Below are 27,852 nucleotides of genomic sequence, written 5' to 3' on the forward strand. Positions count from 1 at the left end.
AGTTGCCAGGATTCCCTAGGTTCTGGCATCAAACCCTGTCCCTTCCCACTGGCTACTCGCCCTTTACTGCTTCCCGAACTTCCAGCCGCCAGCCCCAAAGGGGCCTTCTCCTGTCCGAGTCACTGCATTGGTTGTTGGCTGGGTCCTGTACCTCACCAGTGATGTCATTTGTATTTTGTGCTGAGAAACAGTCCTGCGTCACAGTTCAAACCTGGAAGGGGCCTTTGGATGCCTTCTCAACCGGACCCAACCTCCTATTGCCTTCCTCCCCTCAGAGTGCCCTGCATCCCTCTGGACTGGCCCTGACCCACTGTCTGCCAGTCCTTCCACCTCACACAGTCTCTTCTCCTCCCCTGGAGTCCTCTCCCTGTTAATCCCCGCCTCTGGGCTTCCTTCAGGACAGCTCAGACTCCACATTCTAGGTTCCCTCCAGGCCTAGTAGGCAGCTCTGGGAACAGAGGGCTGGGCCTGCCTCTAACTGAGTGCAAATCCAGCCTCAGACACTCAGAGGTGTAACCCTGGGCCAGTCACTTTACTTGTGTGCCTCAGTTTCCTGATCTGTCAAATGAATTGGAAAAGGAAATGACAAACTATTCTGTATCTCTGCCTAGAAAAATCCAAATGGAGTCACAAAGACTCAGACACAGTGAAACAACTATCCCTTATCAGATGTCAGCTCCCTGAGAGCAGGAGCTGGCTTTTTTGCCTTGTGCATAGCATTTAGTACAAAGTCTGGCACACAGTAGGTGTTTAATAAATATTTGCTGATGAAGAATTCTTTAGTGTAGAGGTTGGTATGAGACTCAGATAAATGGTCTTGGGCACGTGTAAGCAACAATAACACAAAATCCTCAAAGTAGCACCCAACCCAAAGTCCACTGACTATAAACAGTCATCATAAAAAGTCAGCTCTCGTGGGGCAGGGGGTTTCTCTTAGGGTTTAGTGGAGGTTTGTGTTTCCAGAGCAAGGTTGGTATGTAGTAGGTGCTTCGTAAATGCTTGTTGAATAGGTAGTATTTCTTTGCCTTTGAGGTAGCCACGTACAACCAGATGTGACAAAGGAAATCTCCCCGATCTCCACTTAGCACAATCCCACCACCGGCAGCCTGGCAGAACAGGGAAGAGAAGAGCAGACCAATCACTAAGCAAGCATTTCTGAAGACCAGAACAAAGTAGTCCCTGCCCTCAGGGATCTCACGTTCTCTTGGGCAGAAACCACATATGTTTGTGTAAATCAGCAGAAAATATACCCAGAGTGACTTGGGGAAACCAAGAAAGGCCTTCTGTGGGTGATTCCCCCCCCCAGAGGGCCTTTGGGTCAGAGATGGGGTGTTGTGTGTGAGGAACAACCCCAAAGCCAGTGACCAGGACAAGAACCAGCAGGAGAGGGAGGGGGTGAATCCTTTTTAAGGATGGAGTTTGCATTTTATCCCCAAACTATTCAGGGGCCCCAGGAGACTAATAGTTCCCAAAATGAAAATGCCCATCTGGTCCCTGTCCCAGCCCTAATTGAGAAGTAGGACGGTTGTTGTCCCCATTTCACAGACGAACAAAAGGCAGCTTGGAGAAAGGGAACAATTTGCCCTTGCCCATGCCAGGTAGGTTGGCCCCCAAGGATGGGCTTCTTTGACTACAAGCCAATGCCTGCATCCCATGAATGCCCCAAGAATTTTCTCTTCAAGGCACTTCCCCTGGGAAGACAGTTTGAGTGAAGGGTACACAATCCAAGCTCGGAGGCATTAATGTGAGTGTGGTTTTATGTTTAGACTGAAGAACCAGGAGCTAAGGCCTCTGGGCAAGTCCGACGTCCGGATGAAGATGCTGGCGGCCCCTATCAATCCAGCCGACATAAACATGATCCAAGGTAACCTTGGTCTTTGCTTTATTCACCGGCATCTTGCCTGCATGCCAGTTCATTTCCTTTCCTCCGCTGGGGTGGGAGGAGTATTCCTGTGTCTGCGCTACAGCTCAGACTGTTTGAGCTCAGGCCTAAAGCCAATCAGGGCCCACACTAAGTCAGGCATCTCTAGGGTGGCCCCAGGAGCAGTGGGTGGTAGAGGGACTGCCCAGGTTGGAGATGGAGCCGGTCAGTCAGCTGTGGAATTGGGCCCTGAGTGTCGGGCTGGGGAGACAGCCGTGGCTGTGGGGTTTCTTAAGGCAGTTGTGTCACACATGGTCCCCAGCCTGGGAGCCATGGACTCATGAGAAGTCGAGTTAATCAAAGGGTCTGAAAATCTGCCGGGAAACCAAGAATTCTCTCTTTATTTAGCCAAGGTTGAAACCAGCCTTCTCAACTCAGAATCACCAATAAGCAGTCGCACCTATGGACTCAACAAGTAATGGTCCCACATATATGGGACTGTTTTTCAACTGTATGCAAATGATGTGATTAACAAAATACAAGTTCCCCTCAAAAGGGAAGGAAGTGTTCTTATAATGGCTACTAGATTTACAAACATGGTGTCATTTGATCCTCACAGCAACCCTGGTAGGGGTGGGTGCTGTTATTCCCATTTTACAGCTGAGGAAACTGAGGCAGGGTCACATAACTAGAATGTGTCTGGAGCCAGATGTTAACTCCAAAAGGTATCATTGAATTTCTAGTAGCTTTTTGTCATCATTCATTGTCCCTGTTGGTATTAAGAGCACAGCTTGACTTGCTGTCACTCAGAAGGGTACCTCCTACCCTTTGGGATCACTGAGCTGGCACATCGAGCCTCTGAAGAGAGGGGAAAGCGCTGTAACCCAGGGGAGGGGTGCTCACCCTGGAGCCTCCCCAAAACTTCCTGTGTGCTGGTCCCAGCCTCCCTGGGCCTAAGGGGCTCACCTTAGCTGGCCCTCTGTTGTGCCCCCATCCCTTTCCCCTGAGATCTCTGGTGACATTTGCATTTTTCTGCCCCCAGGGACGTATGCCATTCTTCCCGAACTGCCCGCGGTCGGAGGGAACGAAGGGGTCGGCCAGGTGTTGGAAGTGGGCAGCGCTGTGACCGGACTGAAGCCCGGGGACTGGGCAATCCCGGCTGACGCAGGCCTTGGTGAGTTCCTCCAGGCCTTTCCCTGCATGGGGCAGCAGCCTTCCTGGAGCCAGATCTCATTAGCTTCCTTCAACAAATATTTGCCTTGTACCTGCTGCTCTGGGAAATTCTGATGTTCCTATAATGAGCCCAGGCTTCTTCCTGAAACAAAGGCCTTCTCTCATACCCAAATATTCTTCTGGGGAATGATGTAGGGGTCCGGGGTCCCTATGACCTCTAAAGAAGTAAAGCTGAGGGTCACCCAAGGGAGTGGCAGAGAGGCGCAGGGGGCAGGTCAGAGGGCATGATAAGTGGGGAATGATGCAGGAGGACGTCCTTGAGGAAAATCAGGGGGGAAAAGAGGGATGTCCCTTCCATGGGGCAAGAGTTAGGGCTAACTGATGTCCACATTGTGTTCAGAGAATGCCAGGGTGTGCTCTTTTGGATAAATTTAGGCAAAGGACAGGTAAGAGTCACAAAGGAAGGCCACACTTGGACAGGCTTCAATTCCCATTTTTACAAGGAACTCCTTCATTCACAGGCTCACAGACATACTAGAGCAGAACGTCTTAATCTGGGAGCCACAAACTTGTTGGATTTATTTCTTCTTGACAATATTGCCATGAACTATATTTCCTTTTTATACTGTGCATTTAAAAAGATGATTCAGAGCAGGAGCCCATAAGGTTCAGCGGACCTGCCCAAGGTTGCCCATGGAAGAGGAAAGGCTTTAAGAATCCCTGTGCTGGCTGGCATAGCTGGGGTCCTGTGCACAAGGCCCCATCCTGGAGGCTGGAGGGGACGCAGAGCCCAGGCGCGATCTGGGCCTGCGGGAGGAGGCTGACCACTGGATCTTAGACACTGAGCCAGAAGAATCAGTGCCCACAAATTTATGAAGCACCTACTATGTGCCAGGCACTGTGCCAAGCATGGAGGATCCGAAGTCAATAGACAGTCCCCCTGTCCTCCCCCCCCTCCAGGGCCAAGGGGCTCACAGGAGACAACATGCAAACAACTACATACAAACAAGTGGTGGGTTTAATAAGCCAAAGGAGGAAACCGAGACTGAGAAGGAGCTCAGGACTTCCTCCACCTCCCCTACCTAGTAAGGGTCAGGATGAGCAGTCATTTGCTTGGCCTGATTATTTCCCATGTGTCTTAGCTGTCAGTCCCCCCCACACCCCGCTCCGTTTCTTTGGGGTGCCCTCCACCCAGAGGCACTCACTGCCCACTCCCAGATCTCCGCTGAATGGGATGGACTCTGTTTCTCAGACTTCCCTCCCAGCCCTCCCTGCCTCCATGCACATGAGAAAGACTTTTCGAAAGAGATTTCGAAAGAGACTTCCTATCACTGAAGGGAAATTGATGGGGATTAACAAAAAATGATCAATGAGGAAGTCAGAACTTAGGAGACGTCTTTCCAAATCTGTGGTAAGAGACCACAGCCCGCCCATTTTCTCTGAATCCTCTGCACCCAGCTGCTCGTCTCTGGATCTCCATCTCTTCCAGTGAGCAAAATCATTGGGACCTCCTCCAAGGCTCTCTCCCTCACTGTAGGAGCAGTGAGGGCCTGACCCAGGAATCCTGGAGGCTGGAGAGGAAACTGTGGCATCCAGAGTCTTGGAGGACTTGTCACAGAGACAGCACTCTCTTCTCAAATCCTCTTCCTTGGCTTTTTTTTTTTTTTTAGTCCCTCTCTCCCCCTATAGCTTTAATTATTATTGGTGTTATCTCCTATTTATCTTTTTGGAAAGGTCCAGATAGAAACAGTTGTTACCTTTGGGGCTTTCTTGGCAAAGATACTGGAGTGGTTTGCCATTTTCCTCTCCATTTCATTTTATAGGTGGGAAAACTGAGGCAGACTGGGATCTGTCTAGGAAGTAATTAAGGAAGGGAAGGCACTGGAGTTGAGAGGGATTAGGGAGAGCTCCCTGTAGAAAGTGGGATTTTCGTGGAAACTTCCAGGAAGGTCAGTCAGTAGGTAGTCCAAGAGGAAGGAGAATGTTCCAGGCCTGGAGCCCATGGTGGTGAGGGGCCCGTGTCCCTGAATCACAGAGTTGGGGATGTAAGGAGATTGGAAAGGGAGGAGGGGGTCAGGTTGTGTAAGGCTCTGAAGGCCAAGCTTTTGCTCCTGGAGGTGCAGGGAGGCTCCAGAGTCTGCAGCCCATTGGCAGGACCCTGGGGCTCACTCACCTCACAGCTGGATGAGGGCTTCTGGGGCTGGGGCAGGTCCCCCTCCCCATCAGCCACCTGAGGAAGTAGGCCCTGGGCACCCCACCCACAGGCGCCAGGGACAGCTGCACTGCTGGGGAATTTGAGGCCTGAAAGTGCAAGGGGGAGGAGGGAGGGAGCAAGGGCAGGGCCAGCTCTGTTCTCAGAACAGGCTGGGACAAGGCCCAGAGTCACACCCAGCTCCCTGCCCGGTCAGTGAGGGCCTGTGGTTTCATCCTGGGCCTGCAGGTGGGATGGAGCCAAGACGTCATCCACTCGTCTCTTGCAGCCCCTGGTGGAGTGGCAGGGGCCGCCACACTTCTGTGGCCTGCCCCGGGCTGGAGTTAGAGGCCCAGAGACAGGCAGCCCTGGGAGGTTAAGGCGTCCCCACCCCCACTGCCTCCCAGGGACCTCCAGACTGCCTATCCACAGCGCCTGTGCCCTCCCGCCTCGAGCTACAGCCGGCTCTGCCAGCTGGCCCTTCCCTGGGCTGGAAGAAACAGCCTCCACATCTGATCTCACTTTGGGAGGGCGGCAGGTTTTGTTTTTTACTTTGGGGGATTTTTGTGATTTCATAAGCATAGGGAACTTCCAGGGAGGAAAGTTTGGCCAACTAACAAATGAAAAGCCATTTCTCAAGAGCTTGTGGGGGCTGTCATTGTTGAGTCGTGTCCAGCTCTCCGTGACCCCATCTGGAGTTTTCTTGGCCCAGAGGCTGGAGCGCTTTTCCTTCTCCGGCTGCTTTAATGGAGGAGGAATCTGAAGCACACAGACTGGCTCAGGGTCACAGGGCTAGAAGTGACCGAGGCCCAACTGGCACTCAGCTCATCCACCGAGTCATCTCTTAGCCCCTAGTAAGCCCTGGGGAGGGACCGCTGGCTGGCGCAGCAGGGGAGCCAGGCCTGCACTCAGGGAGACCCCTTCCTGACTCCCAGTCCGGCCTCAGACCAACTGTGGGGCTCTGAGCAAGCCACTTCACCCTGTTTGCCTCAGTCTTCTCATCTGTAAAGTGGTCTGGAGACCGGTCCAGGTTCTCTGTAGAAAAAACCCAAAACAGGGGCATAGAGAACCAGGCAATTCTAACACTTCCGAACAACAGCAGAAGGTGTCCAGGTGTCCTCCCGAGGGCTTGGGTGCAGAGAACAAAAGCAAAGCCCTCCTCTAATAGGAGATTGCCTTCTAACTGGGGAGAGGGTTCATAGAAGAGAATCTTGGCTGTGGGATATTTGGAGAAAACCCACAAGGATGGTGAGTGGGGCCGTCAGGGAGTTGCCATGCCCCGTCCGGGAACAATGGCAGCGTTGATTTTGTATGTTCCTGGTTCTTTAATGGAACTGAGGAAGGGGTTAAGGGAGAAGGCTGGTTATTGGAGCAGTGGAGGAGACAGCCCAAAGTAGGGAGTGAAGTCAGGCAGAGGAAGCAGCAAAGGACCTAAAATGGTGGTCCCAGAGAGGCTTTCAACAAGTGCTTACCATATGCTGTGGGCCAGATTACTCCATACTAAGCACTGGAGACAGAAAAGACAAAAATTAGGTCGTCCCTGCCTTCAGGGGCTTATGTTCTGAAGGGGAAGATTATGTGTATGTGCCTAAGTCTGTGTTTTCTGAAAGCAATACGAGACAATGGGGAACGAGCACTCATAGCATCCTGGAGAGGACTTGGGGACTGGGGCTTATGTGAAAGACTAGCAGCTGCTCCCTAACTAAGAAGGGGAGCTGGATAGGGCACTGTGCTTGGAGTCCACACATTCTGTCAATCCCTGAACGTGTATTAAGCACCACTATGCACCGAGCGTGGCACGAAGGGTGAAACTGAATTCCCTCAAGCACAAACTAGCTCGTGCTCTTGGCCAGATCATGGGGCTCAGCCCAGGGTGGTGGCCAGCAGACTCAGCACACCTCAGAACTCTAGCAGTGCAGGTCGGCTCTCAGCCTAGAGAACTGCCCAAAACCCACATTCACAGGAGGCTTTTGTCTCATTGGATCCTCAAAACAACCCTGGGAAGTGGAGGAAACTGAAAGTAAAAAGTTAAATGGCTGGCCCAGGGTCACACCTGTTTGTCTCAGAGACAGGCCTTGAACCGCTCCCATCTTCTTGACTCCGAAGACCTCTCTTCTTTGTGTTCTGTGGCTTTGAATGGTTGAGCATTTAAGTCAACAAGCACTAATTAGGCACCACTTGTATATTAAGCACAGTTTGTTTTGGAGACCATGATCACTTCCTCTCTTATTCTGGCCCCTAGCACAAAACATGAGGAGGCGCTTCTACACATGGTCTTATTGTGTGCACCTTGAGTAACCCCAAATTTGTCATTATTTCCAGATGTTTTAGAACATCGGGTTTTGAGACTTTTGTTGAGCAGTAAGAATCTGGAGAGATGATGGGTCTGGAGGGGGCAGGGCCTGAGCTTTGGGCCTTGTTTCGGGCCTTTGGGAGCAAGCCACCTTGTTTGGTGTCTAAGCAGTGTCCTTTTCTGGCCCAGGAACCTGGCGGACTGAGGCTGTAATCAGTGAAGAGTCCCTGGTCAGCGTCCCAAGTGACATTCCCCTGCTTTGTGCGGCCACCCTGGGTGTCAACCCCTGCACCGCCTACAGGATGCTGTGTGACTTTGAGCAGCTGCGCCCAGGTGGGTACCTGGGGGTCCAGGCTTGGGCTCCAGGAGCTCTCCATAGTGCTGATCGGGGCCCTGAGCTTCTTGTGGGGAGGTTATCAGAGAGGCTAATTTTGGGTCAACTGGTAGAATTCACCAGAGGAGAGCAGGAGCTTCCTGGGCTCCTCCCCCCTCAGTCCATCTGCACATCCCTCCCCTCCTTCCCAGGGTCTCTCCTGATACAGCTACCACTTACCTGCTAGGTATCCATCCCTCAGCTGATGCCCTCTCCAAGTCATCCTCTCCACAGTTCTGACTGTGTCACTTTCTACTTAAGGACATTCTAGCTGTTCCCTCTCACCTCTAGTTAAATAGAAATTCCCCTGTATAACAGTTAAAGCCCTTATCTCCTTGCTCCAACTGCTTCTCCATCCCTGTTGTACATGACTCCCCCTTCCTGCGCTGCTGCACACCAGCCTGCTGTTTCCCACCCACCAGATGCTCTTTGTTCATTCCCATGCTTCTTCCCAGTCTGCCTCTTCCTCTCCCCTCCCCCTATGCTAGAATCCACTCCCTTCTCACCTCCCCCTCAACTTAAGGGGTTAGCTTTGGCTTAGCTCAAGGGCCACCTTGTCCATGAGACTTAATATCCCTCCCCCTCCTTCCCAGCTGCTAGTGTGACCCCACCACAATCACCCTGTATTTATTTTATAAAAATGTATAGATCTTGTAGATAACTATTTATATGTCTACATATTTACATACATAGATGTATATCTACACATATCTGTCTGGTTTTAATCTTTTATGTTTCCCCTAATAGATTGTAAACTCTGTAAACTCTATGTCTGCATATCAGAAATAAAGCAAGGACTGTTTCATGTCTGCTTCTGTATCCACAGTGCCTTGCAAAGACTTTGGCTCAAAGTTAGATGCTTAATAGATGCCAAATGACTCATTGGTTGATTTGCCTAAGAGAGAAATAAAACTTAGAGGCCTAAGCAGGGTTCCACATGGGGCACAGTTGTGAGTTCTTGTCCAGGTTTCACCTGGGATCATTTCTTTCTTGACTATCAGACAAAGATGCCTGACGATCTGCAGCTGTCTGAATATTTATTCTTAGTGTTGTTTTTTGGGCTTGGTTTTGCTTGGGAAGATGGGGGGGGCAAGAGTCACAGCCTTAAAAACATTGGTTCTCAGGGTCTGACAGTGACTTAAGTCTGAAGATGACTGGTATGTATGCTGTGACTGTGTTTAACTTGGAAATCTTATGTTCCTAAAACCAGTGGTTTCCTGGTTTCCAGGAGCTATGAGACCCAAATACTCTGTCTGATAGTGACATAAAGGGGAGGAGGGGCCTATGATCTAGTAGGCATAGTTTGCCTGAGATGGAGGAAAAAAAATTCTGTTTTTACTTTCAAATTTTTGTAATTATACCTAGAGATCAGCTTTCCTCTTCATTCCTTAAATTAGCAAAACACATTTACCGTCTGAGCCTTTCCCACCATTTTTGACTCCATAGTGATTTAGACTACAAATTTCCCTTACTCATAGAATAGTAGAGCAGAAATCAACCTTGAACCTTAGAATTTCCAAATTAGAGAGCTCCCAGAACAGAAAGTCAGAGCTAGGAGGGCCTTAGAACATAGACTATCAGACGAATAATCTTATCATGTGGGAGGTGGCTGCATTCTTAGGAGATTCAGCTGTAGGACTGGAAGAGGCTTTGGAATACCAGGACTGGAAGGGAACTTAGTGGCCATGAAATCCAAGCCTCTCATTTTAGAGGATGAAAGATAGGCCTTTTAAAGGTCAAATGACTTGCCCAAGTCATGCAGTGAATTAGACCTAAAACAGGACCTCCATCCTTATGATCATACACTGGGGGCAGTGAACCTCTAGTTAAATGACAGAGGGCGGGAAGCTGTTCTAATCTCTGATTCTATATGATCATGAGGATGGGGGTCCTGTTTTAGCTGTGTAGTATATCCTCGGAATGCCAAAGGTTCTCTAGCTATTCTCAGCAGAGACTAAGTATCCTGAACACACGAGGCAGGAATTGTATCTCTTGGGGAAAAATACACTCCTCTTTGTCACTTCCTCTGGATAGAACCTGGCTCCTCCAGGGCTGAATCCTTTCTAGTATCCCAAGCTCGCTCTGTCTGACCTTCTCCCTAACCAAAGTAGCTTGGGGGTGACTGCCCCATTCTTGCTTATATAGTACTTAGGGCAGAGGATCTTTGCATACTCAACAGATAGCCTAAGAGTGGGACCTTGGGACTCTGTCCCTAGGATCAGGCCCCAAAGTGATCCTAATAGGGAGAAATCGCTATGAAGTGTAAGCTCATTGTAAATAACGAATCCTTATATTCTTTGCATCCTCAAGGCCTAGCATAGTTCCTGGTACATAGTAGATCCTTAATAATTTTTGATTGAAAGCAATTTTTTTTCGCTTAATAGTATTTTTTCCCAAATACATGTAAAGTTAGTTTTCAACATCCATTTTTGTAAGACTTCGTGTTCCAAATTTGTCTCCTCACCTTTCTCTTCTCCTTCCCCAGGACAGCAAGCAATATAATATAGGTTATATATATATATATATATATACACAGTCATGTTAAACTTATTTCCACATTAGTCATGTTGTGAAAGAAGAATTAGAACAAAAGGGGAAAACCACAGAGAAAAAAAACCAAATATTAAAAAAGTAAAAGTACTGTGCTTCGATCCACATTCAGTCTGCATAGATCTCCCTCTGGATGCGGATGGCATTTTCCATTCCAAGTCTATCGGAATTGTCTTGGATCACTGTATTGCTGAGAAGAGAAGTCTGCCATAATTGATCATCACACAATGTTGACGGCACTATTTTTTAAATAAACGCTAGGCAAGGCTTGGATGACAATGACACTAGCCCTGGGAGGTCCTGGGCAGGGAAGACAGGACCTCTTGATTTGGTTTCTCTTTCCGCCTCTCTAGGAGACTCCATCATCCAGAATGCAGCCAACAGTGGAGTGGGGCAAGCCGTCATTCAGATCGCTGCAGCTTTGGGCCTGAGAACCGTCAACGTGGTCCGAGACAGGTGAGGGAGCGGGAGCTGGCCTAGGGCTTATTTGCCTTGTCACAGTCTCCCACAGGGTTTTTCAGGCTAACCTCGAGGGTCTAAAGGACAGGCAAGGCAACTAGCAGGAGGTTGGATTACAGAACAAAGCCAGAAAGCTGAGCGCAAACCAACTTTCAGAAGGTTCCTAAGAACCATAGAGGGAGCTTTGAAAGGCCATTCCCAGCTCTGACACTAGATCACAGAAACCTCAGGGAAGCAGTGGACCTGATTTCTCCCATGCTGGCGATCAGGTAATCCGCCTTAAGGGGAGGGGGCTTTTAGGCAGGTTTGAGTGCATGTATAAAACATCAGGAATTAGGGGGAAAGCTCCCTTTGGGGACACCCACTCTTACTTGTTACTCCCATCCCGTAGGAAGGAACCAAGGCCCTATTTTCAGAACAGCATCTGCTATCTGGGAATGTGAAATGTTTTGTTCTTTGAGCAAAATGAATTTGCCAAACCTTGCATGTCAGGGTGGTCCAGCCCCTCGGGGGGAAAGGGGGATCCGCGCCAGAGCCATAGCACTGCTTCTGATCCTGACCCTGGTCCTCCAAGGGTTCCGATTGCCCAAGCACCCTCAGCTGTCTCCTGCTGTAATCCTGGGCACCCACCCTGGGCAGTGAGAGAGGATGGGCAGTGGAGATCCGAGGAACGAAGGCAGGGGGCAGAATCAGCCCGAGAAAGGGGGTAGCATGGAGTCCTGTCCTTTGTAAAGTGAGCCGAGAGCCGGCTGGTCTCAAGGAGTGGGGCCGCTCCTGGGCCAAGGTCCAGCTGCTGGGAAGTAGGCAAGCGGGCGCCGGCCTCCTGGGGAGCCTTCATGAGAAGAACAGGACTCAGGGCTTGTGTTTGGGGCCTAGGCCAGACCTGCGGCAGCTGGTGGACAGACTGAAGGCTCTGGGGGCTGAACATGTCTTCACAGAGGAGGCCCTGAGAAGGCCAGAGATCAAGGACTTCTTCCAGGTACGCAGGACAGACCAAAAGGAGGAGGCCAGAGAACCAGCAGGGGTGGGAGAGAGGGAAGCCTGCTGTCTGGGGGCTGTGGGCAGCCAGGGCTAACCTCCCCAGGCCTCAGCTCCCCCAGGCTCTCCTTAGAGCCCGGGTCTTTATTTAACATCCCTGGGCCTTAGTTTCTCAATCAGTAAAATGGGGGCAGGAGAAGGAGGGTTCCCTAAAGGACCTCTAATGTCCCTTACTGCTACTCTTTGATGCCTTGAAGTCTGTGATTCCTGAAAGCAGCCAGTCCCAAATATGGAGAATTTCCTCTGTGCTCTTCCCAAGGAAACCTCTCTTCTTCCCTGGAGAGAGACTCCATTCTTCAGGTGACAGAGCCTAGGGGCACACACACCCCTAGGGGCAGAAGGCCTTAGGCTCTGAGAAAAAAACAGAACAAAGGAACTGTTCCCAACAGAGAACCAGCTCCTGAAGAGGGAACAGAGGGTGAGACTCGAGCCTGGCTCAGGGTCCAGGCCAGTCTCTGATCCTCCCAACTCGTTTCCCCATCTGTACGGCACAGTGTGGCTAGCCACAGAACCCCATCCGCTAGCACCCGTGGCCTCCGATTCCCTGGCAGCCTCTCAGGTCTGATTCCCAGCTCTCACCCTATCCAGGCACCTGCCCTGGATTCATAAAAGCCGTGAAGGACAAGAAACCTCTAGCTTCTGGAGCACTTAGAGTCTTCGAAACGTTGACGCCCATTATCTCCTTTAAGGATTTTCTCATTGGGAATAGAATGTCTTCCACAAACCAGCCTCACTAAAGGTTCCCAGGACCCACGGGCTCATTATCAGCAGCTAATGCAGGGGTCCTCAAACTTTTTAAATAGGGGGCCAGTTCTCTGTCCCTCAGACTGTGGGAGGGCCGGACTATAATAAAAACAAAAACTTTGTTTTGTGGGCCTTTAAATAAAGAAGCTTCATAGCCCTGGGTGAGGGAGATAAACATCCTCAGCTGCCGCATCTGGCCCATGGGCTGTAGTTTGAGGACCCTTGAGCTAATGACATCTTTAGGCCACAGAAATTCCCTAAACTCCTAACACATAGATGGAGGGGTGGTATGTGAGCTGCATCAGTACAGGGAGCAGCCCAGTTCAGTAAAGTCATTCATGGGTCTTTTGAGATGTGGAGCCTGCTGTCTTCCAACACTCAAGAGCCAGGCCCGCTGTAGACAACAGGACCCTTGCTAGGGAACCCTTACCACAGCTCCCCTTTCTCCAGTCATTTGGCATTTCCCTGTTGCCTACTGGGTTCAAAACATTGATCTAATTCTGATCCTTTATTTTAAATCCTTGGATTCTTTCAGAGAGAACATCTCTAGTCCAAAAGTTCTCCTTTTCTGTGTCCTGGATTCCGTGGATAGGCTAATTGAAGCCTGTGGAACCCCTTCTCAGAATCATGTTTTTCAGCGGAAACCAAAATACATGAGATTACAGAAGAAACCAATTCTTTTGAAATATAGACATCAAAATATTTTTAAAACAATATTGTGAATCCTTCTCTAGACCCATCACTATTCTGGGTGCCAGGACTATGTGATGAAATACTTGCCCACAAAAAGTTGATAGTATGATGGAAAAAAAACATTAAGTATATACATATATGTGTGTGTGTATGTCCAAGAAGCTCACAGTCTAATGGGGAGAGAACATGTAATATGTGTAATACATAGAGGCTATATATTTACAGAGCAGATAGAAGGTAATCTCAAATGGGAGGCCCTAACAAGGCCCTGGGAGAATCAGGCCTCCTGCAGAAGGTAGGATTTGAGTCAAGTCTTGAACAAATTCAGGGAAGCTAAGAGGGAGGATTACTGGTTTGGGGGATAGCCTCTGCTATCTGCAGCAAGTGGGAGATGTGTGAAAAACAAATCAGCCACTGGCTTAGCTGGATCAAAGTGGTACCGGAACGGGGAATGAGGTATGAGAAGCTGCCCTTTGAAGAAAGAGAAGTGGGCCGAGGAGGGGATGTGTTCCAAGCATGGGACACAATCAGTGCAAAGGCTTAGAGGTAGGAGTTGGAAGGTCACAGATGAGGAACAAGGTCGGCTTGGGTCACAGAATGCAGGAAGAACAGTGATAGTCAGTGATGCTGGAAGCCAGCTTGGGAAGGGCACAAAGGACTTAAGAGTCTCTGGGTCTGAATCCAGTCATTCAACAAGCATTTACTAAATACCTGGTGTGCCAGCCCTGGGCACTCAGCAGCCATCCAGCCTTCAGAGACTCTGATTTTCCTGAGTCCTGGTTTCCCCATTTCTAAAATGGAGATGATACTAGCAGAACTTAATTTCCCAGGTTGAGAGGTTCATACAAGACAGTATAAGCAAAGTGCTTCATAGACTTTATAGTTTTATTGTTGAATCATTTCAGTCATGTCTAAATCTTTGTGACCCCCATTTGGGGCTTTCTTGGCTGGTTTGCCATTTCTTTCTCCAGCTTATTTGACAGATCTGGAAACTGAGGCAGAGTGACATGATTCTCTAATAAGTGAATGAAGCAGGATTTGAACTTGCAAAGATGAGCCTTCCTGACTATAGGCCCAGCACTCTGTGCCCTGTACCCCCCACCCCCAACAGAATTACTTGTATCAGTTATTAGTCACAGAACTTTAGAACTCAAATACACCCTCAGCCTCCGGTTTAATCCCTGCACAAGGGTGCCCTCTGTCATATCCCAGCCTCCAGCCCCAGCTCATGGGAAGGTGGGTGCCGGTGAATGCTTATCGAGGGACCAGTCACCCTTCAGGTCAGTCCATTCCACTTAGATAGTTCTGATCCTTCTGAAGCCTTTCCCCTTGGTCGCCTCAGAGACTACTATTCTCCCCCTTTGGGACCAAACAGAACAAATCCGATTCCCTCCTGTACACAGCACTACTCACAAATACCCTGGAAGCTTCCATGTAACCCATCACCAAGGAGAATGCCAGGGCTGCCCCCAAGGGAATCCCGGCCCCTGCACCCCTTGGACAGTTCTAACTGGGATCCCTCTGAGATTGGTCCAAAGCTCCTGCCTCCCGGGAGCCTTCCCTGCTGCAGATGTCAGGGGCCTCCTGGAACCTCCACCAGCAGTGAGCTTATAGTCTAGAGTCAAGGTCACCCAGTTCCCTCATTTTGCAGCAGAGGGGGGGGAAAAGGGGGAGTGGCTGCTTGGAGTCCCACAGAAAGTCCTTGGCAGAGCCAGGGCTGCCTCGAGCTGCAGGAGATCAGGAAGTAGAGCCCAAGAGTCTTGTGTGCTGCAAGCCACAGAGAAGCTTGGGGGACGGACCTTCAGCACCAGAAAGTCCCAGAAAATCCAGGCAGAGGGAGGGCCAGGCCAGGTATGGAAGGGCATAATGGCTGGGGCTGGGGAACGGCCTTTGTCTCTCTGGCCTTCCCTTTGGAAGATGACCTCTGGGCCCAGGGACTCCAGCTTCACTGCAGGGATGGGGAGGGGAGAGAACAGGAGTGGGAGTGGAGCCCCAACCACCCAGGTAGCCATTGACCACCCCATGCCGGTTCCTTGGTTTTCAGACCTTTCCTCGGCCGCGACTTGCACTCAATTGTGTCGGTGGGAAGAGCTCCACTGAGCTGATGCGACACCTGGGGTGAGTGAGCAAGTGCCTGGCTGACCCCAGATCCGAAAGAACCAGCCTGGCGAGTGGCTGGGCCTGGTGGGTGGCTGGCCCTGGTGGGTGGCTGGGCCTGGCGGGTGGCTGGCCCTGGCGGGTGGCTGGCCCTGGTGGGTGGCTGGGCCCCCCGGCGTCTGGCATCTGGGCTTGGTGTGTAGCTTTGTGGGGCCGGGCCAGGTGCTGGGGAGGGACCGTGGGTGGGTGAGACACAGCTCTGCCTTTGAGGAGTTCTCACAGTCTGTACGTCCACCAGCCAGGGAAGGCCACAGTGAACCACCAGTGTAGACTTGGGGTGGCCAGGCCAGGTCCCAGCTGGACAGGGAGGTGGGGAGGCAGCCATCCTGCCACTGAGGGTACCCAGAATCATTTTGTAGAGGCTCGGGGTCAGACCCCTGAGGTCAGGCTCCAGCTCTGCTGATGGGGGAGATCATGGTGAGGTACAACTAGCCCCAAAGTGGGGGGAGGGTCATTCGGAATGACCATCTCCAGGTCAAGTGGCCAAGCTTTATGAAGAAGCAGACAGAGTTCCTAGTGTACTCACAGTTAACAAGGGAGAAGTGGCCCCTCTTATGGGAAAGGTGTGCTAACCGTGCTACTTGTGTGCGTCGGTAAATCAGTGGCAATCATGGCCGTCCTGTTTATACCTGATAGCCATGGGAGCTAACATCAGTGGCATTGTGTGGGGTCACCGGGGGTCAGTACAGGATGGCTCTGTCTGTACAAGATGCTTCTGTCAGCACAAGACCATAATTATACCTCAGATCCGGGGCTGCTACCGGGGGCCTGGCCTTTTGTTGGAGTCCATTTGCTGGAGTCATCGCTGTCCTTAACCTGCTGTGACCCAGCCCATGTCACTTCTTTTGGCAACTTTCTCTATCTGGGGGGTTTTAACTCTTTTTATGTTTTAAGGACCATTTGGCAATCTCATGAGGCCATAATGCTCCTTCTCAGAGTAGTGTTTTTAAATAATTGAAAGAAAGGCCAATTTTCAGTTAGAGAATGGTAAAATCCAAGATGTAGTTGTTTTTTTTTTTCCCCATCCAAAGATCTCAGGGTTAAGAACCCCTGGATAGATGGTCGGGAGGGCCCCTTCCATCTGTAGCATTTTTATAATTCCCTTTCCTCTTCCTGGTGAACCCCAGGACTCAACCATTGATCCCAGCTAGAAACTGGATCCCGGAGGAAGAGGCAAGGTTAATGAAGACAGGGAATATTTCTGCCACTGCCACCAACTAGTGGTGCAACTTGGACCAGTCAGTCTGGCAAACTGTCTCTTCAGCAATTGGCACTGCCAGGCACTGTGCTGAGCACTCAAACTATGAAGACAAAAAAAAGTCAGACCCTGCCCTCAAAGAGCCGACATTCCATTAGGGGAAACAGGAGTTCGTGCAAAAGTAAGAAACGTACAGAGTAGGCTCAAGGTAACTTTAGTTGGGGGAAATGGAAGGGCAGGAAATGAGGGGAGACCTCAGGCAGCAGGTGTGGCTGAGCCGAGCTCTGAAGGACACTAAAAGTTCTAAGAAATAATGGTTAGAAAGAGTATGTTCCAGCCAAGAGACAGCCTTACAGAACCCCAGTGGGTAACCTGGCTGAACCAGAGAGGAGAGTACAGGGATGAAGCCTGGGAAGGATGGAGCCAGACTAGGAGGCCTGAAAAGCCAAACAGAAGAGTTTGCACATTGTCCTAGAGGCAATAGGGAGCCACAGAAAGCCTTTTGAACTGAGGAGTGAGTAGCATGGTAAGATCTGGGATTTAGGAATATCATTTAGGCAGCCATTTGGAAGGGGATGGGCCTGTAGGATACTCCCAAGGGGTACTCTAAGGAAGTGGGAGTGTAGAGAAGAACGCAGGGACAGACTTGGAAGTGGAATCCACAATTCCTGGAAGCTGGTTACTCAGGGCCACAAACCTGAGTGACTGGAAGGGTGATGACAGAAAAGCAGCAGAAGAAGCTACCTATGTAGAGGGAGGTAGGAAGTTTGAGAGGAAAGGGAACAAGTTCTGTTTGAGACCTGCTGAGAGGGAGAGGCCTCATAGGTGGGTATTTGTCTTGTCTGGGGGAGTTTTCATTAATAAAACATGATTACCATTCCCACCCCCAAACCTTGACTGATGTGAAATTTACAAAAGAGTATTGAAAAATATAAAGCATTAAACAAATGCAAGGTTGTATTGGTAGTAAGTTTGGGAAGGATAATCCTCTTAAGAGGTTTAAAATCCTTCCAGATTTCACAGAAACTGAATGACGCATGAAAATATTGCTAATGTTGCAAGATTTACTTCCCATGAAAGCCAATGACATGGGATTAGCTCAAATAACAAACTAATGGGATTGTAATAGTTGATAAGTAATTACAAGTTGTTTGGATTTCCTACACACCCTCTGCTTCCCTCCCTCCTCCAAGGTATTCCAGTGTATATGGAACCTGAAAGTCAAAAATCGTTTCCAGTCATCTCATCCCAGGGCCCTTCTTGAGCTGAGTTGAACCTACCTCCTCTTGGGGTGGTGTGCCAGTCTTAGTGTTGGCAGAAATCATCATTTGTTAGCTCTGCCTTTGGAGAATGGGGTGGGGGAGCACCCCCCAGGGCTGATCTAGGCAGGCAGTATCAAACAGAGGAGTCTTTGATCCCTCTCTTGAAGGGCTCAAAATGTAATTAAAGAAAAGATCAGGACATACTAACAAGACTAACGCTTCTGAAACCTTGGCTAAGAGCTGATGAAAACAGCTGAATTCCCCTTGATGCCCTGCGTGTTCAAAAAGAGGTGCACATGGATCACGGGTAGACTAATTGAAACATTTTCCAAGGGAGCCAGGTATCAAAAGGAAAGGTAAGTTCTTTTGAACAGCGAATAATTCCTTTCCACTCCTTGGAACTGCTTTGTACGCCTGGAGAGTGTTGCTCTGAAGTCCCCCTCTGATGCCCCATCGGCCTATGTATGAAGGTGACCCCGGCTTCTCGGCGATGACATCTGCAGGGGCCCGGCTCTGTTGGGCTGAAGGGCTCTGATATCAACTCAGCCGTGGACTGTAGGCGGTCTCTCACCCACAGACCAGGGCAGAAGAGGTGACCTACAGGCCCTCCAGCCAAAAAGAACCCACTGTCCATTAGATCCAGCTGTGCTCTTCCCCACTTCCAGCACTGCCTTTGGCACTTGTGGAGCACTCTCCTTGTGAGGATTTCTGTCCTGCCCGGATATGCGTCTCTGTAGCTTCCACTCCTAATTCTGCCTTTTGGGTCCAAACCAAGTGTGTTCTCCCCTAAGTCCTCTCCACAGCCGGGGCTTCTTCTGCTTAACATCACCTGCCATGGCCTGGAGGCTCTTCACACTTCTGAAGACCCTTCTCTGGATCCCCTCATTTATCTGTGACCTTCCTAAAATGTGCCCAGGGCTGAGTGCCAAGCTCCAGCTCTGCACTCCAGTGGAGTAGCCATGTCCCCCGTGCTAGATGCTCTGCCTCTTACTGTGGGTTAAGGTTCCATTATCCCGCTACACACTGTTGATTTACACTGGGATTGTAGGCCATTAAAACGCCCAGATCTCTTTTAGACAAACTAATCTAGACCCAACTGGGTCATCTTGTGTGATTGACCTTTTGAACTCCAATTCAGGACTTAAAATTTCCTCTCTATTAAACTGCATCTTTTTCAGTTCAGTCCAGTGTTCACCTTCTGGGGATTTTTTTGAATCCTGGATCCAAAGGTTCACTATTTGCTTGATGCCCCTAGGATAAAATGCAGACTTATCTATGACTTAGCTCCTTAGCTTTGCACAGTGTGCACACTGGAAAGATGGGCCATCTTTTGTCTTTATCCAATCCTTAAGTGAAAGCAGCACACAACAAAGGGAAGATCCCCAAAACCTTCTCAGTCCTTTCTGCAGCCTTTGATGTCGTTGGTCACCCTCTTCACCTGCACAGAATGCTCTCCCAATTCTTCTCAAATTATTCATCCATTCCCTCTTTCTGGATAGGTAGTCTGTGGTACGCTGATGATAAAACCACTTCTGTGTCTATTTGTGTAGATCTTCACCTAAAGCTCTCTCTCTATCATGCTACTTTGTCTCTCTGTTCCTGGATTTCCTCACATAAGTATGACTTCTTGGTATACAATGCTGCCCTTTTTTTAAAAGGTAGTAGGACGTCCAAAGAGCATGAGGCTTCCCCAAATAATAAACATTTAATTCATTTTAAATTCGTTTACCAAAGCCACAGATTAAATCAATTTATTAGCTCACAGAAGCATAGAATCTCACAGCGGGAGGGGATCAGGAGGCTCTAAGACCATCCAACCCTCTGCTTCTCCTGAAACAGAAGCCCTTTCCTGCAGCCCCAACAAATCAGTTCAATTCAGCAAGTGACCATTAAATGCTGATTAGGTGTCAGGCATTTAGCTCAATGGCCAGAGGAAACATAGGGACAAAACAGTTTTGGAGTGAGCATGTACAGGAGAGGCAGGCAAAAATAAATGCTTATTAGTTCAATTAAAAAAAGAAAGAAAACCCTAAAGTACACAATTTCCCTGCTGCTTTTCCCTAATTTGTTCCTTTTAAATCAAGTGTAAGCTTTCGGAACCATTTGCCATTCATATGTCCCATCCTACCAAATTTCAGCAAAACCTTTGAGGTCCAGTTTTCCTCTTTGGGTAAGATCCCTCGTTCATCTTGCTTGTTTTAAACTTTATGCATTTAGAGAAAGATGGTCAATCTATCAGCCATAGGGCTTAGAGATGGCTCTTTTCTTAGTTTGGTCTCTGCATAGTCTTAGTCTTCTCCCAGCACTGCAGCAACTCCTGGTGGGTACCAATTAGCAGTCTTCTCCTGCTTGTTTTTCAGTTGAAAGGCCTTTTGATTGGATTTATACAACTCCGGGCAAGTACATTTTTAAAATTTTTCTTTTTTAAAACATTTTGTACTTATAGTACAATCCTTTTTGGGTCTCTCTCCCTCCCTTCCTCTCTCTGTTTCTCTTTCTCTGTCTCTCTCTCTCAGGGGGTCTTCTAAGATAGAATGTATTAGCAGAGATCTGTATTTGTTTGAATCTGATGCCAGTGACTCATCTGCAATCACTCCCTCGTTTGACAGATGAGGAAACCTAGGCCCAGGTAGGGTAGGTGATGTGTCCAGGATCAAACAGGCAGGAAAGAGCCGGAGCAAGGGCCCTGCCCACCACGCCAGGCTTCCTCCCAGACAGGCTCCATGACCTCTTCTTGGGGATAAAGGCTTTCATTACCAGATCTGTGTTTTCCAGCCTTTGTGAAGTGCATCCCCTCCTTGGCCAAAAGCCTAATAGCCAGATATTTGAAGTCAGTAGAATCTCTACATAGTCTTGGGTTTTGCTGACAGCGGACCACTCATTGCAAAATGTAGACCAAAAAGAGGTACCTGCCTTGTGTATGCTGCCTTCAAGCTTGGAGAGCACTCTGCCAACATGCTCTCCTTTCATCTTCACAAGCAGCTAGTGAGGAAAATATTATGGGTGTTGTCATCTCCATTTTACAGATAAGGAAACGGGCTTGGAGAAAATAAGCTGATAGAGGCAGGATCCAAACCCAGAGCTCCCCAATTGCCAAGTCTGCACCATGTCCACTTCATAGCCCTGACTCCTTCGCCAGCACAGCGCCTGGCAAGGAGAGCAGGATGGTGCAGCAGGCAGAGCACCAGGCCTGGAGTCAGAGAGGCTCATCCTTCTGAGTGCAAATCCAGGGTTTACAAGCTGTAGCCCTGAGCAAGTCACTCAACCCTGCTCCCCTCTGTGTCCTCATCTGTTAAATGAGCTGGAGAGGGAAATGGAAAACTCCAAATGGGGATGAGTCAGACACGACCAAACAATTAACAATGAACACAGAATAACTACTTAATAAATGCTGGCCGACTGACTCAAGCAGGGTGTCTGGAAACAACTCTTTCTGGTTGCCTTGCCCCAACTTGATTTCTTCATGTTAGAATTTCTCTGATTTATCTCCCATTCAAGTCATCTCAATAATCTCCCTGACAGACAGTCATCCAGCCATGGGTTGAATGTTTCCTGTAACAGGAGTACACATAGAGCCTTAGAAGTCCTCCTGTCTTTAGCTATAGAGAATCAAGGTTCTTTTTTTAAAATTCACATTTTGAGTTCTGTTAGTAAGTACACATAGATTTGTATTTAGATGTATAATCAGGAGCACAAGAAAAGTTGTCATGTATGATGAAACCACAATACCTAGTTTATCAATGATTACATTGATTACACAAAATGTGTCTGAAATACATTATTCATCCATTGTTCACCAACTATGTATAATTTTCTTATTTTCTCGGTACATAATAGAGATTTATTGTTGTTGGCTTTAATAGCAAAGCAGTGAATCCTTATTGTTCTTTTAGTTCCTTCTTCCTGTTCTGTCACATAAGTCATCCTATAATTTTTTGCATCATTTGTCGTTTCTTATGGTATAATGATATTCTGCTATATTAAACCATAATAATTTGTTTGGCCACTGCAACCCATGGCTTATTTCCAGCTTTTTGTTTCTGGAGAAATTGCTATTCTCAGTACTCTTGAACAGATTTTTTTTTTTTTTTTGCTGGGCATCTAGGGTCAAGTGACTTGATTTTTGTCATTAATCATGTGATTCTGTATTGCTTTCCAGAAATATTGGACCAATTTGAGATTCTGCCAAAGAGCGTGCCTGTTTTACCACAGTTGCACCTACAGTTTTATTTTCTTTTTTCTTTTAATTGTATTTGCCAAATTTGATAGAGAGTAGGCAGAGACTCAGAATTGTTAGCTCATAATTTTCTTTAGAGACAGTGTGGCTTAGTAGATGGTATCCTCCACAAAGCATCAGGAAGAGTTGGGTTCAGTCCATCTCTGACACTAAACTAGCTGTTGTTTATCAGACTTCATTCTAGAAGAGAATTGTGACATCAGGCATGACTTGCAAGTGAATTGGATTTAAGGGAGGGAGCGCTGTGAAAGGTCATCTTACCCCACATTCTCCTCTGGAGCCATCTTGGTTCAGTAGCCAGATATAGATCAGGATGACTGGAGGTGGCCCCGGATGCAGTGGGAGACTGTGCCCCTTTTAAGCTAAGATCTTTAACAGGTCACAGTTTGAGGCCTTTTTTTCCCATTCAGAATATGTGTATGTTTGTGTCTGTGTGTACAGACATAGGCATAGCTGTATATACATGTGTGTGCATACATAAACTTGCATACATATATGTATTTGCATGAGAGAGAGTGTGTGTGTGTGTGTGTGTCCCACTAGGAGAGGGAGACCCTCAGGGTTTCTGGCTAAAACAGAAACAATATCTATTTATACGCATTCTGAGTCAATCTGGGACTTATTGTTGGCCAGAGTGATATGAATGCAAGGCATTGTCCTAGTACAGCAACCCCATGATATACTTATTTAACTAGCAGTATAACCCTGATCAACTCATGTGGCCTCTGCCCATCTCAGGCAACTCCCTAGGCCTTCGCTGGAGATCCCAGCATTGATAAAAATCACTGTCATTTCTTCAAAATTCCAGCTTTCCTTGAATTCTGAAAGATACGATCATCCTTTGCCCTTTGTTTTTCAATCGTGGTTTTTAAGAGATCTTGGGGAAAGAATTTTAGACCTGAGATGTGACCGTGGCCACCCAGTGACCACCCTCATCTTTTGCCACGTGTCCTAAGCTCCCTATTCCAAGGACCATCTGATTCCAAAGGTTTCTGTGATTCCAAGAACTTGGGAACAGGAGTCTAGGTGAAATTAAGTGATGGAATTCAGTGTCATCCCTGATTCTGGGAGTATTGGGCTGCTCTTGTGCATGTGACAATCCACCAGTTAGCAAGTACTAATTATGGGATGGTTATAACGAGTATCTACAAACTAGTAGGCACCTGATAATTTAGTGAAATTCAGCAAACTTAAAGTGCCTACTGTATACAGTGATCACTGTGCTGCTCAATGGAGTAAGACAAAAAGAATGTTCCTCCTTCCCTCAAAGAACTTATATTCTACTGGGAAATGTGACATGTGTACAGATAAGGAAATTCAAAATAACTTTCAAAAGGAAAGAAAATTTTCAGCTGGAGAAGGCTGGAGGAGGCTGGTGGATGGGACAGGTAGGTGGTGCAGTGGATAGAGCACCAGCCCTGAAGTCAGGAGGACCTGAGTTCAAATCTGGCCTCAGACTGTAATGCCAGAGAAACTGAGGCAGGAGAGAGATTAAAGAGTTTTTAATATTTTATTAATTGGAGAGCATAATTGACTAGATAGGACTCTCATCTCAAATTATCCAGTGCTGAATGGGAGAATCCCAAACCCTTAAATACCTTTTAGAAACAAAGAAGAGAGAAAAGGGCACAAAAATTTCTGTCAGGATAGGGGAGGCCATAAATCCTAAAAAACCAGAGATAGGATGTCTGAATACACAGAAATAAAGATGTCAGTGAGGTATCTTGGAATATTTTAGTGGGATATTGTAAATTCTTGAGGACAGAAAAGAGTCAGGAGGTCTACTCTCTTGTTTTCTTGCTTATACTAATAATTTATAACCTTGGAGTAAATGGTCCTCAGTCTTAATGGACCGGGGTGGGGAGAGGGTTACAACTAAGGGGAATAGTTAGGGAGACCGAGACAAGGGAAACTCGTACAGGGAAACTGAGGTAGAACAGTTCAAAAGAGACTGGCATAACAAGACACTTAACCCCAGTTGCCACAGCAAAAAAAAAAAGGTGGTTGGATTAGCTGTTTTTGTGTCTGAAACATATTTTGAGAAAAACTGGGCCAGTCTGTTGGAGCAGCTAGGTGGTACAGTGGATAGAGCACGAGGTCTGGAGTCAAGTAGTCTCTTCTTCGTGAATTCAAATCTGGCCTCAGACGCTTACTGGCTGTGTGATCCTGGGCAAGTCAATTTATCCTGTTTGCCTTGGTTTCCTCATCTGTCAAGTGGGCTAGAGAAGGGAATGGGAAACCACTCCTGTTATCTCTGCCAAGAAAACCCCATATATGGTCACATAGTTGGACAGAGCTGAGCAGCACCAGGGCCGGTCTGTGAGGCAGAAATGAAGAAGTACTTTCCAGAGCATTGTTTGCAGGGTATCACCCAGATGCTTTATTGTGTGACTCAGACATGGAATGTCAGAGCTGGAAGGGACTTGAAAATGGAGAGTGCTGGAGCACAGGAGAGGGCCAGGGAGGGCCTTAGAGGCCATCTGTTCCCACCTCATTTTTTAGAAGAGGAAATTGAGGCCTCGTCCCTCCTTGGTGGCAGAGCCAGGAGTGGAGCCATGTCCCCAGGGCTGCCCCCAGAGTGGACTGTGCCCCCCAACCCTTATCTCTGGTATTTCTGCAGGCACGGAGGCACCATGGTAACCTATGGAGGGATGGCCAAGCAGCCAGTCACAGCCTCGGTGGTGAGTGGGCACCAGGAGGTGGAAGAGGGAGGGCAGCCCCTGGGGGCAGCTGACCCGGCATTTCCACCTTTTGTTCCCATGTTCTGCTCTTCTTCCAGCCTTCAGCCTCTCTTTCCTGTGTCCACAGAGCTCATTCATTTTTAAGGACATCAAGCTCCGGGGCTTCTGGATGTCTCAGTGGAAGAAAGACCGAGGTCCAGGTGAGTGGGGAATGACCATGTTGGGGCTGAGGGGACGATAGGCCAACTGGGGGTTACCTTCTGTACCCCCAGCAAATGTGGCTCTTTTGCTTTCATTCAGTCAATATTAAGCATCTACTGCATGCCCCCAAAACTCCTTCCGTCCTTGATGGGGAGAATGAACCCCAACAGGAAGCCCCCAGACCAGACCCTGAAAGTTGTCAAGTCCCCAGGAAGTGAGCTTGAGCTTATACCCAAGCATTAGGTCTGAGGGGAAGCAGTCCCCAGCTGGCCTTCACTTACCCCCCTCCTGTCTCTTCCTGACACCAGAGGGCAGCCCCAAGACCCCAGTGCCAGGAAGAGAAGCCCTGTGCCCATGGCTGCAGGGGCCTGGGGTCCGCAAGGAGAGCTGCACGTGCTCCCTGAGCCCACACGGCATCAGCCAAGGCCCTGCATAGTGTGCTGTGCTGGGGCCCCTGCCCCCAGCGCATCCAATCCATGCTGCCCTCTCAGGGGTGCTTTCCTGGGACCTGTTCCTGCCATCATTCCTCCTGCCGATAATAGCCCACTCAGGGCGCCAGTCCTGGGGACAAAGCGCTGTGTGCCCTCTCTCAGCCATTCTCTCCTGGGATGTGTGGAGGGCTCCAGGTGAGAAAACTGCGGCTCTTAGAGATCAGGGAATGGTGGCGGATCCTTGGTGTGGCCCAGTGAGGGTGCCCCTTCTGGTCTGCCTGGGGCCTGGATCCTGAGCTCAGATCTCAGGCCCTCCTGGCTATGTGACTTCACCTCTGTTTGCCTCAATTTCCTCATGTAGAAAATGGAAATAATAGCACCTATCCACACCCCCCCAATCAGATAAGACCCTTGTAAAAGCTCTTAGCCCAGTGGCTGGCATGCTGTAGGTGCCACATAAATGCTTATTCTCTTCCCTTTCTCCCTCCTCCATGTCCTCAGAATCTCCACCCCACATCTGACTGCCTCCCCACCCACATCAGGGTCAAGTCCACCCCCAAGAGCCCAGCTGAGCTCCAATTGGTCCTTCCTCTGTGTTTTATTTTTCTTTTCCCCTTGAGGGGATCTGGCGGGATGGGACTTTGTGGGAAAGAGACATCTCTCCTGACCTGCAAGGAAGGAAGGCAAACATCCACAAATGCAGGCTGACTGGAGCCAGAGAAGGCTGGAGAGGGGAGGGGAAAGGCTCAGAGCATAGGAAGCAGGAAAGCTCCTGGACATTTCTCCTGCACCCTTTGGGGAGAAGACACTGTGGAGGTGGAGAGGCTTAGGAAATGAGTATGTCTTAAAACCAAATGAGCTGATGTTTTTTAAAAGTTATTATGAACTTAACAAACATACAAACCATGGACAGTTCCATATTCAAAAAAAGGAACAAAGAATTCTGTGAATATTACTTCCAGCTCATCATTTTAAGTAGACAGTACTCCAAAGTTTCAAACCTAAGCCTGTCACATTTAACCCAGTATTGCCCCCCACTGCCCTACTTGTCTCTCTTCCCTTTTGAATTTCCTTTCACTTTTTTCTGGGTAGTTTTTGTGTTTCATTGATGTTCTTTGCTTCTTTTTCTTTTTTAAGTTCTCCTTCACCATTTTCTCCCCACTCAAAAAACAAATAACTTATAACAAATAAGTCAAACAATAAATATGCACATTGGTTGTCTTAAGGTGGAAAGCTTGATTTTTTTTTAAACAAAAAAGAGATAGACAAGTTAAAGGAATTAGTAATTTCCTTGAAGTTCATTTGAAAACAATAATAATTTTATACTAAGTTCCCCAGACTTGACATAGAAAGTGAGTGGAAGGGAATTGAAGGAGCATTAGATTTAGAGGAGGAAGTCTAAGTTCCAATCCTGCTTCAGTTATTTTATACCAGTGTGATTTTGAGCCAGCCCCTTCCCTTCTTCCAGCCTCAGTTTCCCCCTACAGTTGGTTCTGAATTCCAGAGCCCTAAGACTCTCTCCATCTTCTCCCCTCTTACAGACCAGTTCAAGGAGATGATCCTCACCCTGTGTGACTTTGTCCGCCGAGGGCAGCTCATGGCTCCGGCCTGCTCGGAAGTCCCACTGAAAGATTACCAGGTAGCTCTGGAAGCCTCCATGAAGCCCTTCGTTTCCTCAAAGCAGATTTTCACCATGTAATGGCCCGGGAGGATGAGTAACCAACTGTGTATCATGACTCAGCGGTAGAGGGATGCGACATCTCCTGTATCAGCCCTTGGCCAGGTGCTATGTCCACCAGAGCCTCTCTCTGGAGCATCGCTGCTCCCCAAGACAAGCCTGATTCTGAGATCAGGAAATAGTGGCCATTAAGCTGTCAGCCTTGGGCACCAGCCCAGCCTTCACCAATAAAGTATGATTGCCAGTTTCTTAAACAGAAAGCAGTCTTTTCCCACTGGGTAGCAGGGGGCTGACCATTTGGAGTCATCCACATGGTCTCACTTACTGCCCAGAATGGAAAGTCTTAAAAGTACCAAAAATTGGTCCGCAGGGGAGGACACTCTGACCCAGCGCTGAGCTTTGTAGTTTGGGGCAAGGTGGGCACATGACCTGTGGAGGACATATGTGCCAGCTGAGGGCTGGGACATAATCCTGCAAGCCAGGCAGTAGAAGCCAGAGGTGGTCAGACCTCAGGAGGCTGTCCTCTGGAGCCTCTCTGGAAGAGGATGTAGGAATAGAAGGTTAGGAATTAGGGTCCCCTGCCTCCATCTTGACAGAGAGGAGCGTGTCTGTTACCACCACCCTAGACTTTT

At 48.6% G+C, this 27,852-nt stretch overlaps 1 protein-coding gene across 2 annotated transcripts; it reads left to right on the forward strand.

The window, feature by feature from the left end:
* The first annotated feature begins 1,766 nt into the window (after window positions 1–1,766).
* MECR (mitochondrial trans-2-enoyl-CoA reductase) lies at window positions 1,767–27,476 on the forward strand. Of its 2 annotated transcripts, XM_031962405.1 has the most exons (9): window positions 1,767–1,864; window positions 2,904–3,035; window positions 7,708–7,851; window positions 10,795–10,897; window positions 11,777–11,879; window positions 15,420–15,493; window positions 24,850–24,910; window positions 25,038–25,110; window positions 27,084–27,476. In XM_031962405.1, the coding sequence occupies exons 1-9, from the start codon at window positions 1,813–1,815 to the stop codon at window positions 27,239–27,241; spliced, it is 900 nt and encodes a 299-aa protein (XP_031818265.1). In that variant the 5' UTR covers window positions 1,767–1,812; the 3' UTR covers window positions 27,242–27,476. The 2 variants fall into 2 exon arrangements, with proteins under 2 accessions (XP_031818265.1, XP_031818266.1); XM_031962406.1 differs by lacking the exons at window positions 11,777–11,879; window positions 15,420–15,493.
* The last annotated feature ends 376 nt before the right edge of the window (window positions 27,477–27,852 follow it).

Source organism: Sarcophilus harrisii, chromosome 3 (genome assembly GCF_902635505.1).
Source record: "Sarcophilus harrisii chromosome 3, mSarHar1.11, whole genome shotgun sequence".
Taxonomy (NCBI): Eukaryota; Metazoa; Chordata; class Mammalia; order Dasyuromorphia; family Dasyuridae; genus Sarcophilus; species Sarcophilus harrisii.

Bases quoted from the DNA above. Each gene is read 5' to 3' on its own strand.
- MECR (XM_031962405.1), top strand. From the start codon at position 1,813: ATGAAGATGCTGGCGGCCCCTATCAATCCAGCCGACATAAACATGATC. The intron at 3,036-7,707 runs GTGAGTTCCTCC...TTTCTGGCCCAG, and splicing joins CCCGGCTGACGCAGGCCTTG to GAACCTGGCGGACTGAGGCT. The intron at 11,880-15,419 runs GTACGCAGGACA...CTTGGTTTTCAG, and splicing joins AGATCAAGGACTTCTTCCAG to ACCTTTCCTCGGCCGCGACT.